The sequence below is a fragment of the Osmerus mordax genome, chromosome 3 (genome assembly GCF_038355195.1).
Source record: "Osmerus mordax isolate fOsmMor3 chromosome 3, fOsmMor3.pri, whole genome shotgun sequence".
Classification (NCBI taxonomy): Eukaryota; Metazoa; Chordata; class Actinopteri; order Osmeriformes; family Osmeridae; genus Osmerus; species Osmerus mordax.
The window spans coordinates 2,320,073-2,335,026 of record NC_090052.1 but is presented as its reverse complement, the minus strand read 5'-3'; the positions used below and the strand labels follow the sequence as shown (position 1 = coordinate 2,335,026).

The following is a 14,954-nucleotide window of genomic DNA, read 5'->3' as shown; positions in this document are numbered from 1 at the left end:
GCATGACGCTCAAACACTGGAAAAGCTGGAGCTGTAAATATGTGGGTGTGAAAATGGATGTGAAAAGTTTTTCTTTTATAAAACTTGTTTTCCACAGTAGTGCTTGTTCTGACTCGTATGTACAATGTTTTGTTTCAAGAAGGGGAAAGAAGCAGTATAAAGTGTTTTATGCTACAGTTACTCTGCGTCAGGGTAGGTCTGGACAGTGGATGGGATGGCTGTAAGTGTCACCTTTCAGTAGAGAGAAATGTCTGGATTAGGGATGCTCCGATCTGATCAGCACCGATCCATATCGGCCGATATTCCCATTATCGGTTTTGATCGGTGTTCTCAAAACGGCCAATCAAACATGGCCGATCAGATGACATAAAATCTGCGAGAACTACTATCAGAGACGTTTCAATAAAACGTTAGATAGGCATTTCAGGCCGCCAATGGTAAGAAATGATTCTTTAACCTTTAGATGCGTGAGTTCTTAATATTTCCGACGCTTCCACCAGAGTTTGTTTTCCAAAACGGAAGCTAGCTAGCTTTAGTTAGCTTCCGTTACCTAGCTACCTAGCATAATACTCGTAGCAATGCTACTACCTGCTAGTGTTACTTGTTAGCCTCTAATTGTACATTTTGAAGCCATACTATAGCGTTTGTCATAGTTTTTGCCTATCGGAAAATAGTCGGTTGGAATTTTCAGAATCGCACATGCGACGTTACTCTGTGAGACCCGCATTCGAACGAAAACAGTCACGGACAGCCACTGCTTTTTGGAAGGCCAATAAAGACCTCTTTCCTGCTCTCGCACAAGCAGCACGAGTCTTCCTCCACACCTTGTACAAGTGTAGATGGCGAGCGACTTTTCCTTGTGTTCCGTAACCATGTCCCCCGTGCCTCCTCGTCTTCCGTAACCATGTGCCTCCGTGTGTTCCGTAACCATGTCCCCCGTGCCTCCTCGTGTTCCGTAACCATGTGCCTCCGTGTGTTCCGTAACCATGTCCCCCGTGCCTCCTCGTGTTCCGTAACCATGTCCCCCGTGCCTCCTCGTGTTCCGTAACCATGTCCCCCGTGCCTCCTCGTGTTCCGTAACCATGTCCCCCGTGCCTCCTTGTGTTCCGTAACCATGTCCGCCCGTGCCTCCTCGTGTTCCGTAACCATGTCCGCCCGTGCCTCCTCGTGTTCCGTAACCATGTGCCTCCGTGTGTTCCGTAACCATGTCCCCCGTGCCTCCTTGTGTTCCGTAACCATGTGCCTCCGTGTGTTCTGTAACCATGTCCCCCGTGCCTCCTCGCGTTCCCAGGAGGTTCAGATGAAGTTCATGGACGGCCGGATCAAGCTGATGAACGAGATCCTGGGGGGGATCAAGATCCTGAAGTTCTACGCCTGGGAGCGGGCCTTCCTGGAGCGGGTGGAGGGCCTCCGGGAGCAGGAGCTGGCGGCCCTGAAGAGATCCCAGGTCCTCTACTCCATCTCCATCGCCTCCTTCAACTCCTCCTCCTTCCTGGTGAGTGAGAACCAATGACTGTTGACGCCGGTGTTGTACCAAAAATCGAAAACTGTGACCAGGGGGGCGCTGTTCTAACACCTTGCACCACTGTTCAGCAACTGCTAGGGTAAAGGTTAGGGTTAGTGCTTGAACATTTGCTGAACAGTATGGTAAGGTATTTGAACAGCGCCCCCTGGTCATAGTTTTCGATATGTCACTGATTTCGGTACAACACCGGCCATCAAGGCCACGCGAGACCATCGCTGGAAAGATCAAGATTCATTCATTCGGGACACTGCACCCTCGCAGATTGCGTTCGCCATGTTCGGAGTCTACGTGTTGATCGACGACAAAAACGTCCTGGACGCCCAGAAGGTCTTTGTCTCCATGGCGCTGATCAACATCCTGAAGACCCCGCTGAGTCAGCTGCCCTTCGCCATGAGCACCACCATGCAGGTCAGAGGTCAAATGATGTCATCACTAGGGGACGACGCCGGTTGCCATTGATAATGACATTCACATGAAGTTTGAACCATAGAATGACAGTCCACCCTACTTGTATCTGTATCAACAGATGTTTGCGTTCCTTTAGAATCCCTGATTTTTCAGTCTACAGAATCTTGACTGGCAAAACCTCTATGTTTCACCCTCCTAGACAATATAAACCGTTTAAGTCTCATATACATTAGTAATAGAACTCAGGAACATTCAATCTTAACCAGCATATACTGTATATCATAGCACAAAATAGAACTTCTGCTACAGTCTCACCAAAGCCTTAATAACAGGTGCTGTATTGTATACAAACACGTGCCAAGACCAATGTCTTGGTTAGGGTTGGCATACATAACGCTGTGTGCAGTGTTGTGAGTGGATGGTATAATGATATGCTGTGTTGGTTCAGGCCCTCGTCTCTCTGAAGCGCCTGGGAAAGTTCCTGTGCCAGGACGAGCTCAAGCCTGACAGTGTGGAGAGAGCCCCCTACAGCCCTGGTATGGACACCCAGACACACACACGCTCACACACACACACACACACACGCTCACACACACACTGACACACTCTCACACACACACTCACGCACTGACACACACTCACACACGCTCACACTCACACACACTCACACATACACACACACTGACACACTCGCTCACACACACACTCACACTGACACACTCTCTCACACACACACTCACACTGACAGTCTCTCTCACACACACACACTCTCACACACACACACTCTCACACACACACACACACACACACTGACACACTCTCACACACACTCACACTGACACACTCTCACACACACACTCACACTGACAGTCTCTCTCTCACACACACACTCTCACACACACTGACACATGCTCCCACTCAAACACGCTCACACTCACACACACTGACACACTCTCACACACACACCTAAACAGTGGGAAGACACACATTCACAATGCTGAGCGTGCATCTTCACATCACTTCTATTCTACACAACCCCACTGAAATGATAAGTCACATACTGTACACGGTCATCCAAAAGGCAGACCAGTTTGGGAAAAGATGCTTTTCAGGCACAAGACACCACATCTCCCAGTTCAGCTAACCCCCCCCGCAGGCCCAGACTCTACCCACTACAGACCTGTTTCATCTTAAGGCCTTTAATTGCATTGTGTTTAACGCGATTACTGCCTCACACTGATGTGACGAATGTGTGGGGTGGTTGTGGGTGTTTTAATAGTGTGTGTGTGTGGGTCAGATCTCTTTCAACATGACGGTGTGTGTGTGTACAGTAAAAGAATAACTGTAATGGGTTGTGGCCTACCAAACAGGATATGAAGTCATGTGGAAATGGGGATTACTAAAGCTGCATGTCTCCGAACTATAATTAAGAAAAGCTCATAATGTTTAGGGAGCAGTGGTAGTTTTCCATAATCTATTTTCTGTCTGTCTGCCTCTGGATTTCCATGTCTGTCTCTGCTTCTGCCTCTGTCTCTACCTCTGTCTCTGCTTCTGCCTCTGTCTCTACCTCTGTCTCTACCTCTGTCTCTGCCTCTGTCTCTGCCTGTCACATGAGCGTCTCTCCTCCCACTCCATGCCTTGGCTCACTCCTCCCTCCCCCTGTCCTCCCTCCTCCCTGCCCCCCCTGTCCTCCCTGTCCTGTCCTCCCTCCCCCCTGTCCTCCTGTCTTCCCTGTCCTCCCTGTCCTCACTCCCCCCCTGTCCTCCCTGTCCCCCCTGTCCTCCCTGTCCTCACTCCCCCCCTGTCCTCACTCCCCCCCTGTCCTCCCTCCCCCCCTCCCCTCCAGATGGTGACGGGGTGGTGATAGACGGCGGCACCTTTGCGTGGGCCAGGGAGGGTCCCCCCTGTCTGAGGAGGATCAACATGCGGGTGAAGAGGGGCTCCCTGGTGGCCGTGGTGGGCCACGTGGGCTCCGGGAAGTCCTCGCTGCTGTCCGCCATGCTGGGAGAGATGGAGAAGAGGAGCGGGTCCGTCTGCGTCAAGGTTAGGTCCACTCAGTACGGGATGACACTGATGCTGGGGGAACGGGATGGAGTTTAGGTGTGGGATTAGCATGCATTTGATGTTTTTTGTGTGTGCAAAGCTGAGCTGAACTATTACTATACTATGTGCTGGCATATTTTGTGTTCCCTGATGATGGTATGCACTAAAGCTACTCTAGAGATATGAAAGTAGAAGCTCGTAATAAATCTCAGAAAAGAGAGAAGAGAAATGAATGTGTGTTTCTGTGTGTGTGTGTGTGTGTGTGTGTGTCTGTCTGTCTGTGTGTGTGTGTGTGTGTGTGTGTGTGTGTGTGTCTGTCTGTGTGTGTGTGTGTGTGTGTGTGTGTCTGTGTGTGTGTTCCAGGGCTCGGTGGCCTATGTCCCCCAGCAGGCCTGGATCCAGAACGCCACCCTGAAAGACAACATCCTGTTTGGCCAGGAGAGGAAGGAGAGCTGGTATCACAGGGTGGTGGAGGCCTGCGCCCTGCTGCCAGACCTGGACATTCTGCCCGCTGGAGACGGCACCGAGATCGGGGAGAAGGTACAAAAAAAACCACCCCTGAAATCCTCTTGGCCCTGGTTCTTTTTGGTGCCTGTCAGGGGTCTGTGTCTGTGGTTGCTGCTGGGCATAAGAGGCCAGGAAGGTGTTTTTAGAGAGCAGGAAGTTCCAACGTCTCCTCTCCTCCTGCCCTCGCTCTCCAGCCCTGTCTCCCGCCCCCTTCAGGAGGGTACTGGAACCTCACCCTCGCAGGGTTTTTTCCTATCGAACCTGCATGGATGGATGGATACATAAATCATGGATGGATGGATGGATGGATGAATGGATGGATGGAAGGAATACTAGAATCATGGAAGAATGGAGGACTTGATCCATGGGATGAATACATGGGATGAGTTGATGGAAGAAAATCAAAAATGGATGCGTAGTAGAACTATGGATGGATGAAGTCGTGCGATGAGTGCCGTGCACCTCACCTCAGTCTGGTCCCTCCAGGGCCTGAACCTGTCAGGGGGCCAGAAGCAGAGGGTGAGCCTGGCCCGGGCGGTCTTCAGGAAGGCGGACGTCTACCTGCTGGACGACCCCCTCTCCGCCGTGGACGCCCACGTGGGCCAGCACATCTTCGACAGGGTCGTGGGGCCCAGGGGCGTGCTCAAGGACAAGGTCCGTAGACAGACCCCCGGACGGAGAGCCGTTTCCTTGTACAGCACAGAACACGGAGACACATTAAAGACACATAGTGTTACACAACAAGACAACCATCATTTCAAGATCGTCTTCTTGACAGTACTACCTAACCCTGCATGTAGAATATTATAGCCCAGTTTCCCAGACATGGAATAGACCTAGTACTAAAGTTAGAGAACAATTGATTGACAATGAATGAATGATTGAAAATGTTTTTAGTCTGTAGGACTAGGCTTAATCCATGTCTGGGAAACGTGTGAGACCACGTGTGTTCTTGAACCTTGTGTCCACACACTGTCTCACTGTGTGTGTGTGTGTGTGTGTGTGTTCAGACCCGTGTGCTGGTGACCCACGGCCTGGGCTACCTGCCCCAGGCCGACCTGATCCTGGTGATGGTGGAGGGAGAGATCACAGAGATGGGCTCCTACCTGGAGCTGATGGGGAGGAAGGGGGCGTTCGCCGAGTTCATCCGGGTCTTCGCTGGCACAGAGCGCAGAGAGAGCTCCACGCACAGGGGTGAGTGGGCAGCGGGGCCTTACACAGGTCACACAGAAGTACACTGTAGCGTGTTCAGGCTACGGCCAGACTTAACAAAAGGGACAGTCCTCAGATATATGACCTTTATCGTAATGCCTAAAATAAGACTACAGGTTTGGTGTTCTCACCAATGTTGAAGTGCTGGAGACAATACTTTAAAGAGTTTATCTAAAAATAAAGATGGATGGAAATAAGGATCGTAAAGGCGGTATCTCATAAAACACACCACAAATTACAATGCGAAAAGACATTAAATGGGCTGTCCTAAAATAAGGTGTTTGTCGTTATAAATCTGATGTACACAAACCATAAGAGTCCCTGTACTTCAACACAGTAAGTACAGGGTTAGGGGTGGATGGTACAGTCATATTCCTACAAATGTCAAAAGGCCATTAAAACGTCCTCACAGTAACAATTAGCGGCATAGCAAGGGACGTGTTCGATAATCGGGTGATGAAAATATTCTCCCCGCCAGGGTTCAAACCGAACCTCCACCCTTGCTGGGCACCGCGTTGAAAACTGTCGCGTTTTCATTCCAGGAAAGCGCAAGTCAGTCTCGTCTCGCCTCAGCATGACGGACTTCTCCATCGATCTCTCCCAGGAGCAGCTCATCAGGTAAGCTGTCGTACGGCAGGACACCCGTGGACGTGGCCCCTGGGCCAGTGAGCCGAGCGATACCCCTAACCAAGGTAGAACCAAGTCTTGTCATGCCTGTCTAGGGTAGGAGACAGGTTACATACGATTAACGGCAAAGGTGGTTTAATCGGTAGATATTGGTGGCAACCGTAGGGACCGACAAATGTGGTCCTTGCAGGAAGCTGGAACAGCTGAGCTCATGTCAATTAATGATGCAAGCGTAATTTCATGTTCTCTCTCTCCCTCCCCCCTCCTTCGCCCCCCCCACCCCTCCGTCCTGCGCCAGCTGTGACATGAGCAGTGCCAGTATCCAGGCTATGGAAGCCGTCTCTGACCTGGACCAGCAGCAGGACCCCGAGGACCTGGGCAAGCTTACAGAGGCTGACAAGGCCAACACTGGGAGGGTGAGGAGTCTGTCACATCCTGCTAGGTCACGTCCTGCCAGGTCACGTCCTGCTAGGTCACGTCCTGCTAGGTCACGTCCTGCTAGGTCACGTCCTGCTAGGTCACGTCCTGCTAGGTCACGTCCTGCTAGGTCACGTCCTGCTAGGTCACGTCCTGCTAGGTCACGTCCTGCCAGGTCACGTCCTGCCAGGTCACGTCCTGCTAGGTCACGTCCTGCTAGGTCACGTCCTGCTAGGTCACGTCCTGCTAGGTCACGTCCTGCCAGGTCACGTCCTGCCAGGTCACGTCCTGCCAGGTCACGTCCTGCCAGGTCACGTCCTGCCAGGTCTCACAAACACTGTTTGGAAACATTTTCTTTGGTGTGCATGTCGTCTGTCAATGTATTCCAGGAAGAGAACGCTTCTGTTTCTCCCTCCTTTTTTTCCCATCACTTTAGTTTTTTCTCTCTCTCCCACTCTCTCTCTCTCTCTCCCCCTCCCTGCCCCCCTCTCTCTCCCTCCCTCTCTGCCCCCCCCCCCCCCCCTCTCTCTCTCTCTCTCTCTCTCTCTCTCTCGGCAGGTGAAGCTAGAGATGTACAGCGAGTACTTCAAGACGATTGGCATAGCCTTCATCATCCCCATCGTCCTCCTCTACGCCTTCCAGCAGGGCGCCTCCCTCGCCTACAACTATTGGCTGAGCCTCTGGGCCGACGACCCCATCGTCAACGGCACCCAGATCGACACCGACCTCAAGCTGGGCGTGTTTGGAGCGCTGGGATTCGCTCAAGGTGGGTGGGGGGTGGAGCTTGGAGCGAAAGGCGGTCCGTCGCCAGAAATGTGAAGCCCTGCCGGATTAGTGTCGCGTGGCTTTTACAGCAGTGGTTCTGGTTTGAGCAGTGAGGATATCCGCCCCGGGACAAACACGAAAAAAAGCATGTCTTGAAGAAAGCACCAAGAAGGAAGTGCATTATGTACAGTCAACGTTACATTCAGTTTCCTTAACCGTAACTCCAACCCTTGTTTCCCCTCGACCCTTTCTCCTCGCAGGCGTAGCCGTGTTCGGCACCGCGGTGGCCATCTCCCTGGGGGGCATCATCGCCTCGCGCCACCTCCACACGGACCTCCTCAACAACGTCCTCCACTCGCCCATGTCCTTCTTCGAGTGCACGCCCAGCGGCAACCTCCTCAACCGCTTCTCCAAGGAGATCGACGCCATCGACTGCATGATCCCCGACGGGCTCAAGATGATGCTGGGGTACGTCTTCAAGCTGCTGGAGGTGTGCGTCATCGTCCTCATGGCCACGCCCTTCGCCGGCGTGGTGCTCCTGCCCCTCGCGCTGCTCTACGCGTTCGTGCAGGTAGGCCGGCCCGCCGACTCCTCCCATCACGCCCCGTCGCGCTTCCGGAAACATCCGGACGTTTACGATTGCTTCTCGTTGTTGAAGAATTGCTTAGCTACTGTTGTCTACTGAAGCTCGGACAGATTCCGACCCGTATCACGCGGCGAACTACATACTATTATTGTCATTTCGATTCTCCTCGACTGCTTTTTCAAATATAAAACCGGCATCGCGTCTTATTTTCCACGAGTGAAACTCCCCGTTTCCCCCCGTTCAGTCCCTGTGGTTGTGTCTGTCCGTCCCGCCTCAGAGCTTCTACGTGGCCACGTCCTGTCAGCTGCGGCGTCTGGAGGCGGTGAGCCGCTCGCCCATCTACAGCCACTTCAACGAGACGGCGCAGGGCGTGAGCGTGGTGCGCGCCTTCGGGGAGCAGCCTCGCTTCGTCCTGCAGGCCGACCGGCGCATCGACCTCAACCAGACGTCCTACTTCCCCCGCTTTGTGGCCACCAGGTGAGGCTCGCACAGACGTACACACATAAGCGTGCATACGCACATATGTACAGTATATACATGCATACACACACAAATAGACACACATACATGCACACAAACACAATTACGTTCTAATATGCTAATTTGACATATTTTGCAAAAGCTGAACACCTGTAAAAAAACAAAACGACTGACAATGTAAGTCCATTCCTTATCCTTCATATGTGTACGTACCTCTACCTCTCTTTATGTTTCCCCAGTGTCCTTTGACTACTCTTAACCCTCTTCGCACCTTCACCTTGTGTTGGTTCTCAGGTGGCTGGCAGTGAACCTGGAGTTCCTGGGGAATCTGCTGGTGCTGGCAGCGGCCATCTTGTCAGTGCGGGGCAGAGCGTACCTGAGTCCAGGCATCATGGGGCTGGCCGTGTCCCACTCCCTGCAGGTCAGACCGCTCACACACCTGCACTGCCACACCTTACGAACAGTCAGCTGTCCAGACTTCATGGTTGACAGTGCTTTCCTCGGGCATAAACCTCAGGGGAGTCAGATGGCTGAGCGGTGAGGGAGTCGGGCTAGTAATCTGAAGGTCGCCAGTTCGATTCCCAGCTGTGCCAAATGACGTTGTGTCCTTGGGCAAGGCATTTCACCCTACTTTCTTCGGGGGAATGTCCCTGTACTTACTGTAAGTCGCTCTGGATAAGAGCGAAAAAAAGAAAAAACATAAAAAAACCTGCGACGATATGGAGCCACGGCCTTGTTGTGGGAGAAAAAAAAACGAACTGTGAAATGTTATTCACTTCAGAGAAGTTAGCGAGAGCTATTTTTACGTTCCGTCCTGTTCACGTACATAGGCATTTAGACATTTAACAGGACACTTTTTATAAGATCAGATACAACTCACAAATAATATCCCAAAGACATTAAGGTAATCAGCGTGACATCAGATAAATGTTGGCTGTTTGAAATTTGAGCGAACTGTTCCTTTAAAAACGCCCATGTCTGTGCCGTTGGTCACCTGGTGTGATTGTCCTGGCAGGTGACGGGCATCCTGAGCTGGATCGTTCGAGCCTGGACCGATGTGGAGAACAACATCGTGTCCGTGGAGAGGGTGAAGGAGTACGCCGAAACTGCAAAAGAGGTGCGTGGCTTTGAACTGGGACACCATCACAGTCTCCTTACATTCCATATATCCCGTATATTATATTATGTATTATGTTTGGTCTTATATTATGTATGTCCTTGTGAGAGGTGGTAGACTAGAGAGCAGTGTTCAAGCAGTTCTAAGGAGACACGTAGCCACGAAATCTATAATATCCTGACGTGAATCATTACTAAAGATAATGCTTCTATGTGGAAGCTGGTGTTTGGTGGTGGTAGTCAGAGAGCACTCCAGTATTGTGTCCTGCCTCTCCATGACTGATGGGCTCCCTCTGGCCCCACTGCCCAGGCTCCCTGGACCGTGGAGGGGAGCCCGCTCCCTCTGGCCTGGCCCTCCACTGGAACCATCCGGATAGAGGATTATGGGCTGCAGTACCGCAAGGGCCTGGACTGGGCCCTGAAAGGCATCTCCCTCGACATTCGGGAGAGAGAGAAGGTCAGTGATGGGCTGGTGACAGGGTGGATTTAACGGTATCGCAGGGTTGGGTAGTGTCTGTAGGGGGTTAAATATTGGCCAAACAACCAAAACGAATTCCCCTATGGTTTAAAGGAAGATGGGAAACTGAACAGTGTATTAGCATGAAGCAAATAATGCCAATACTAATTGAAATTATAGTTATTTGACTCTATGGGTTAAATCAGAGCAAGAATGGTCAATGTAAGGTTAAAATGAAATATGCATTTAATAACATTGCAAATGAATTAAATCAATTACAAGGCTAACATGTTACAAAATGAAGGCTTTAAATCTTACCTACTCTACCATGATAATTGTAAATCAGAGAGAAAGCAAGAGTAGGACAGTATGACAAGGGAGAACTGAGGAGAAGGTCTCAGGAGATGAAGAATCCACAGAACAAATCATTACAATTCCCTTGATACACAAGGACAACCAATCAGACCACATCTTGAATGGGGTGTGAGAGCCATCAAGTTGAGACCGTCCAGAAACTCCAGACTTTAGCATATGAGAGGTGGGGGCAGGTTTGACACCCAGCCTTACATGTCAGATTATGTGTCATTGGGATTACGTAGTCAGATTACAAAAAAATAAGAAACTGTTATCGACCCAGATTACATTTGAAAAAACTTGCAATTACATTATAGTTCTATAGTATACAACATGCCAGTTTTATGAAACAATACAGTACACCTGTAGATGTTTATGCCAGCATGTGTTTGTAAGGGTACATTTAAATTGACCGATTTGACCGTTTTTTTAATGGTGCCTTAATTAACATTAGTTTTATGTCTTATGGATAATGGAGGTTTATTTATTTTATTTACATTGATGAACTCAATTTATATTTTATTTTATTGTATATTTAATTCAATTCTAATCCCACTTAGTACTGCTAGTTTATGTACCCTTAGTATAGATAGTCCACATATTTAAATTTTAGGTCCCTATATGTTCATTGTATGCACCTTCCTGCCAAAGCAAATTCCTTGTCTGTGCAAACTTTCATGGCGAATAAATCCCATTCTGATTCTGATGAAGTGGAAGTGATTCTCTCGCGTTACAAGAGCAAAGTCCTCCATGTAGCTTCCGATTAAAAAAACAGCAGCAACAAAAACCTTCACAAAATCACTCATCCAGTTCCACCGCTGAGGGTCCCCTTCCTGTCCCGGCCCCCTGCAGGTGGGGCTCGTGGGACGGACCGGAGCAGGGAAGTCTTCTCTGGCGTTGGGGATTTTCCGCATCCTGGAGGCGGCGAAGGGAGAGATCTACATCGACGGGATCAACATCGCTCACATCGGCCTCCATGACCTTCGATCCAGGATCACCATCATCCCACAGGTGAAAACATCCCGAAGCTCCCAAACACACACAGAACATCCACAGCCCACGCACACTCGTATCCACCCTCGACTCTCTGCTCTCACCCTGATCCCTCGCTCCGTGGCCCCCAGGACCCCGTGCTGTTCTCTGGGTCTCTGAGGATGAACCTGGACCCCTTCGACAGCTACTCTGACGAGGAGGTGTGGAGATCCCTGGAGCTGGCCCACCTCAAGAGCTTCGTGTGCAGCCTGCCACACAAGTTGAGCCACGAGTGCTCCGAGGGAGGAGAGAACCTCAGGTAGAGAGAACCTCAGGTAGAGAGAACCTCAGGTAGAGAGAACCTCAGGTAAAGAGAACTTCAGGTAGAGAGAACCTCAGGTAGAGAGAACCTCAGGTAGAGAGAACCTCAGGTAGAGAGAACAATGGAAGGAGGAGAGAACCTCAGGTAGAAAGAAGAGTGGAGGGAGGGGAACCGTTAGCGACCATTCAAACTCTCCAACGTTCCAGACCCCGTTATCGGTCATGACCGTGTGTTCCGTTCCTTTGTTAAAGGTTTTCTGCGGCCACGAAAGAAAGTAACTCGCAGATATGTAAACACCATAATTGCATGTATGGCAAATTGCAGCCTTTTACTTTGACATGACATAAATGTATAAACATGTTCTCAAACCATACGTGTAGTATAGTCTTGCGCTGCGGGAAACTGGACATTTCTGTATTGAAAGTGGTTCGGATGGCCGATCACGGGACCCCCATGGCTAAACGCCAGAATGAGAAAATAACATTCACCGACATCTCACAATTGTATGTTTAATCCGGAATGTTCTACATACTAAGAATAGTACTTACAGCCCACACAAGGCTTCCCAGCTGTACACCTCAGGCGTATCAGTGTTCCTCCATCTTCCTCCCTCCCGCCCCCAGTCTGGGCCAGCGCCAGCTGGTGTGCCTGGCCCGAGCTCTCCTGAGGAAGACCAAGATCCTGGTTCTGGACGAGGCCACAGCGGCTGTGGACCTGGAGATGGACAACCTGATCCAGTCCACCATCAGGACCCAGTTTGAGGACTGCACTGTCCTGACCATCGCTCACAGACTCAACACCATCATGGACTACACCAGGTACCTCACACACACACACACACTCAACACCATCATGGACTACACCAGGTACCTCACACACACACACACACTCGACACCATCATGGACTACACCAGGTACCTCACACAAACACACACACACTCGACACCATCATGGACTACACCAGGTACCTCACACACACACACACACACACTCGACACCATCATGGACTACACCAGGTACCTCACACACACACACACACACGCACTCAACACCATCATGGACTACACCAGGTACCTCACACAAACACACACAGACACAGAGACTCAACACCATCATGGACTACACCAGGTACCTCACACACACACACACACTCAACACCATCATGGACTACACCAGGTACCTCACACAAACACACACACACACAGAGACTCAACACCATCATGGACTACACCAGGTATCTAGACACCTAGCAGCCGACTCGACACCATCATTGCCTACACCAGGTTACCTCATATCTCTCTACTTCTCCCTGTCCTCCACCTCTCCAGGGTGATTGTGATGGACAGAGGGTCCATCACAGAGATGGATTCCCCCTCCAACCTCATCTCCCAACGTGGACAGTTCTATCGCATGTGCCTGGAGGCCGGCCTGGTGTGAGCTCTCCCCAGACATGAGGCTCCAGGGTCGGGCAAACCCAGCCACAGACGCCCTTCCTCCTCTGGAGGACCACGTGGGAACTGGACAGCCAAGCTAGAAGAACCATGAGAGCACTAGAGACTCAAATGACTAGAATCGAATTGTTCTGCCACAGGCGGGACGACCAGACAATCCCAGGATTGGGACTGTGTCTAACCTGGTGATAGAGAAGCCGAGGACACAGACAGGCAGAACAGGAAGTCTTAATCGGAACTTTGGCTTGAACTTGATGAGACTTGTGTTGCGTGGAGACGGCTCGCATTGCGGGAGTGAGACGACACACGCAGGGCTTACTGAAGCCAGAGGGATCGTTCCACACACGTCCTCGCACACAAACACTTTGTCTCTCTTTGCCGAACGTAGCTTTCCACCCACGATGTCTGACAAACACAGTCTTTCCACACGATGTGCTGACCGTCAAACCTGCCGTAAGATGTTAGACTGGCCCTCATCACCCTTACTTAGAATGTAAATAACCGAGAGACATCCTAAGTAATTGTCTTTGTTTTGTATTCAGTTTCCAAGATGGTGCTTAGTTTACTGAGAGTTGTGGTAAGAAAACTGTTCTCTTTTTCATGCTATGAGACAATAAAATGACAATGAGCTAAAAAGACTACTTTATTTATTAAAGTACAACATTTTAAAAAGAGGACAAAATATCTGAATCTAACAAGAATCTGTAATGTCTGTGTACACATTTTGAGGCACTTAAATTTGTTACGTTCTTTGGAACATTAAACCTAATTGGAACGTTTACATGGTGTGTAATGGTCTGTTTTCAAAACTGCATATACAATAACTGAAAGGTTTACCTTGTCTGAATGATCACAGTAAAATAAAACACTTTAGGCTTCAAGCAGATGTGCTGACTTCACAGGTACAACATTGTCCACTCAGATCTTTGGCAACTTTCAACTCACTCTACATTGTCACTTGCATTCCACATCTTATCTCTCTACTTGCAAAATAATATTTGTTGCTTAAATAAAGAGATAAATGCAGGGAAGTGATTGGTCGAACTAAACCTCAATGATTCTCTACATGTAACGTTTCCCCAGTATGTTTAATGGTACTGTAGGTCCTTAATAATATAATATGTAAGTGTATATATATATGTATATATGCTTTGTATATTACAGGTATATTGCCATTTAAACAACTCACATCTGATTTGAGACTTAAATACTTTTTATATCTTTTTTTCTAAGACATATTTTGTAATAATATTTTTTTAAACAATACAACACGTTTCTAATTAGAATTAAATCAATGGAACAGAATAATTTATTATTAAATAGAACAGGATTGACTCTGACCATGTATACGATTGGAATAATGTTTACTGTCTTGAAACAAATGAAGTTTGTGTGAACTTGAATAAAGGCAGACTGATTGGTTTTCAGTTGTTTCTAAACAAATGTATTATGAATTGATGATAAATGCATCGATGATAAATGCGTTCTTGCATTTTTATGAGTCGTTAAAAGGTTTGTGCAGTTAAGAAAACAGCACCTTTATCCCTTTGCCCTTTAAAAAAAAGAAAAAAGAAGCTTTTAGCAACCTTTCAACCAGATTTACACTTTTAGCCTTTTAGCTTGTGATCTTTTTATCTTTATTATCCCTGTTAGTATTTTGGCTTTTTACTTTTCTAGATAAAATTTACACACATTAGGGTTAAAGTTAAGGT

The 14,954-nt window shown here is 49.2% G+C and overlaps 1 protein-coding gene across 1 annotated transcript in view; it reads left to right on the top strand.

The window, feature by feature from the left end:
* Positions 1-13,957, top strand: part of LOC136938133 (multidrug resistance-associated protein 1-like) — a 17,856-nt gene extending 3,899 nt beyond the window's left edge. Inside the window, exons 3-21 of the mRNA XM_067231397.1 lie at positions 1,249-1,495; positions 1,787-1,933; positions 2,382-2,469; positions 3,780-3,976; positions 4,340-4,516; positions 4,970-5,137; positions 5,494-5,677; positions 6,238-6,313; positions 6,621-6,738; positions 7,298-7,505; positions 7,765-8,075; positions 8,368-8,567; positions 8,865-8,991; positions 9,586-9,687; positions 9,997-10,143; positions 11,350-11,508; positions 11,622-11,788; positions 12,415-12,609; positions 13,120-13,957. Of these exons, the coding sequence (XP_067087498.1) occupies positions 1,249-1,495; positions 1,787-1,933; positions 2,382-2,469; positions 3,780-3,976; positions 4,340-4,516; positions 4,970-5,137; positions 5,494-5,677; positions 6,238-6,313; positions 6,621-6,738; positions 7,298-7,505; positions 7,765-8,075; positions 8,368-8,567; positions 8,865-8,991; positions 9,586-9,687; positions 9,997-10,143; positions 11,350-11,508; positions 11,622-11,788; positions 12,415-12,609; positions 13,120-13,228 (3,127 nt within the window). The 3' untranslated portion in view covers positions 13,229-13,957. The remainder of the gene's footprint in view (positions 1-1,248; positions 1,496-1,786; positions 1,934-2,381; positions 2,470-3,779; positions 3,977-4,339; positions 4,517-4,969; positions 5,138-5,493; positions 5,678-6,237; positions 6,314-6,620; positions 6,739-7,297; positions 7,506-7,764; positions 8,076-8,367; positions 8,568-8,864; positions 8,992-9,585; positions 9,688-9,996; positions 10,144-11,349; positions 11,509-11,621; positions 11,789-12,414; positions 12,610-13,119) is intronic.
* Positions 13,958-14,954: the final 997 nt, after the last annotated feature.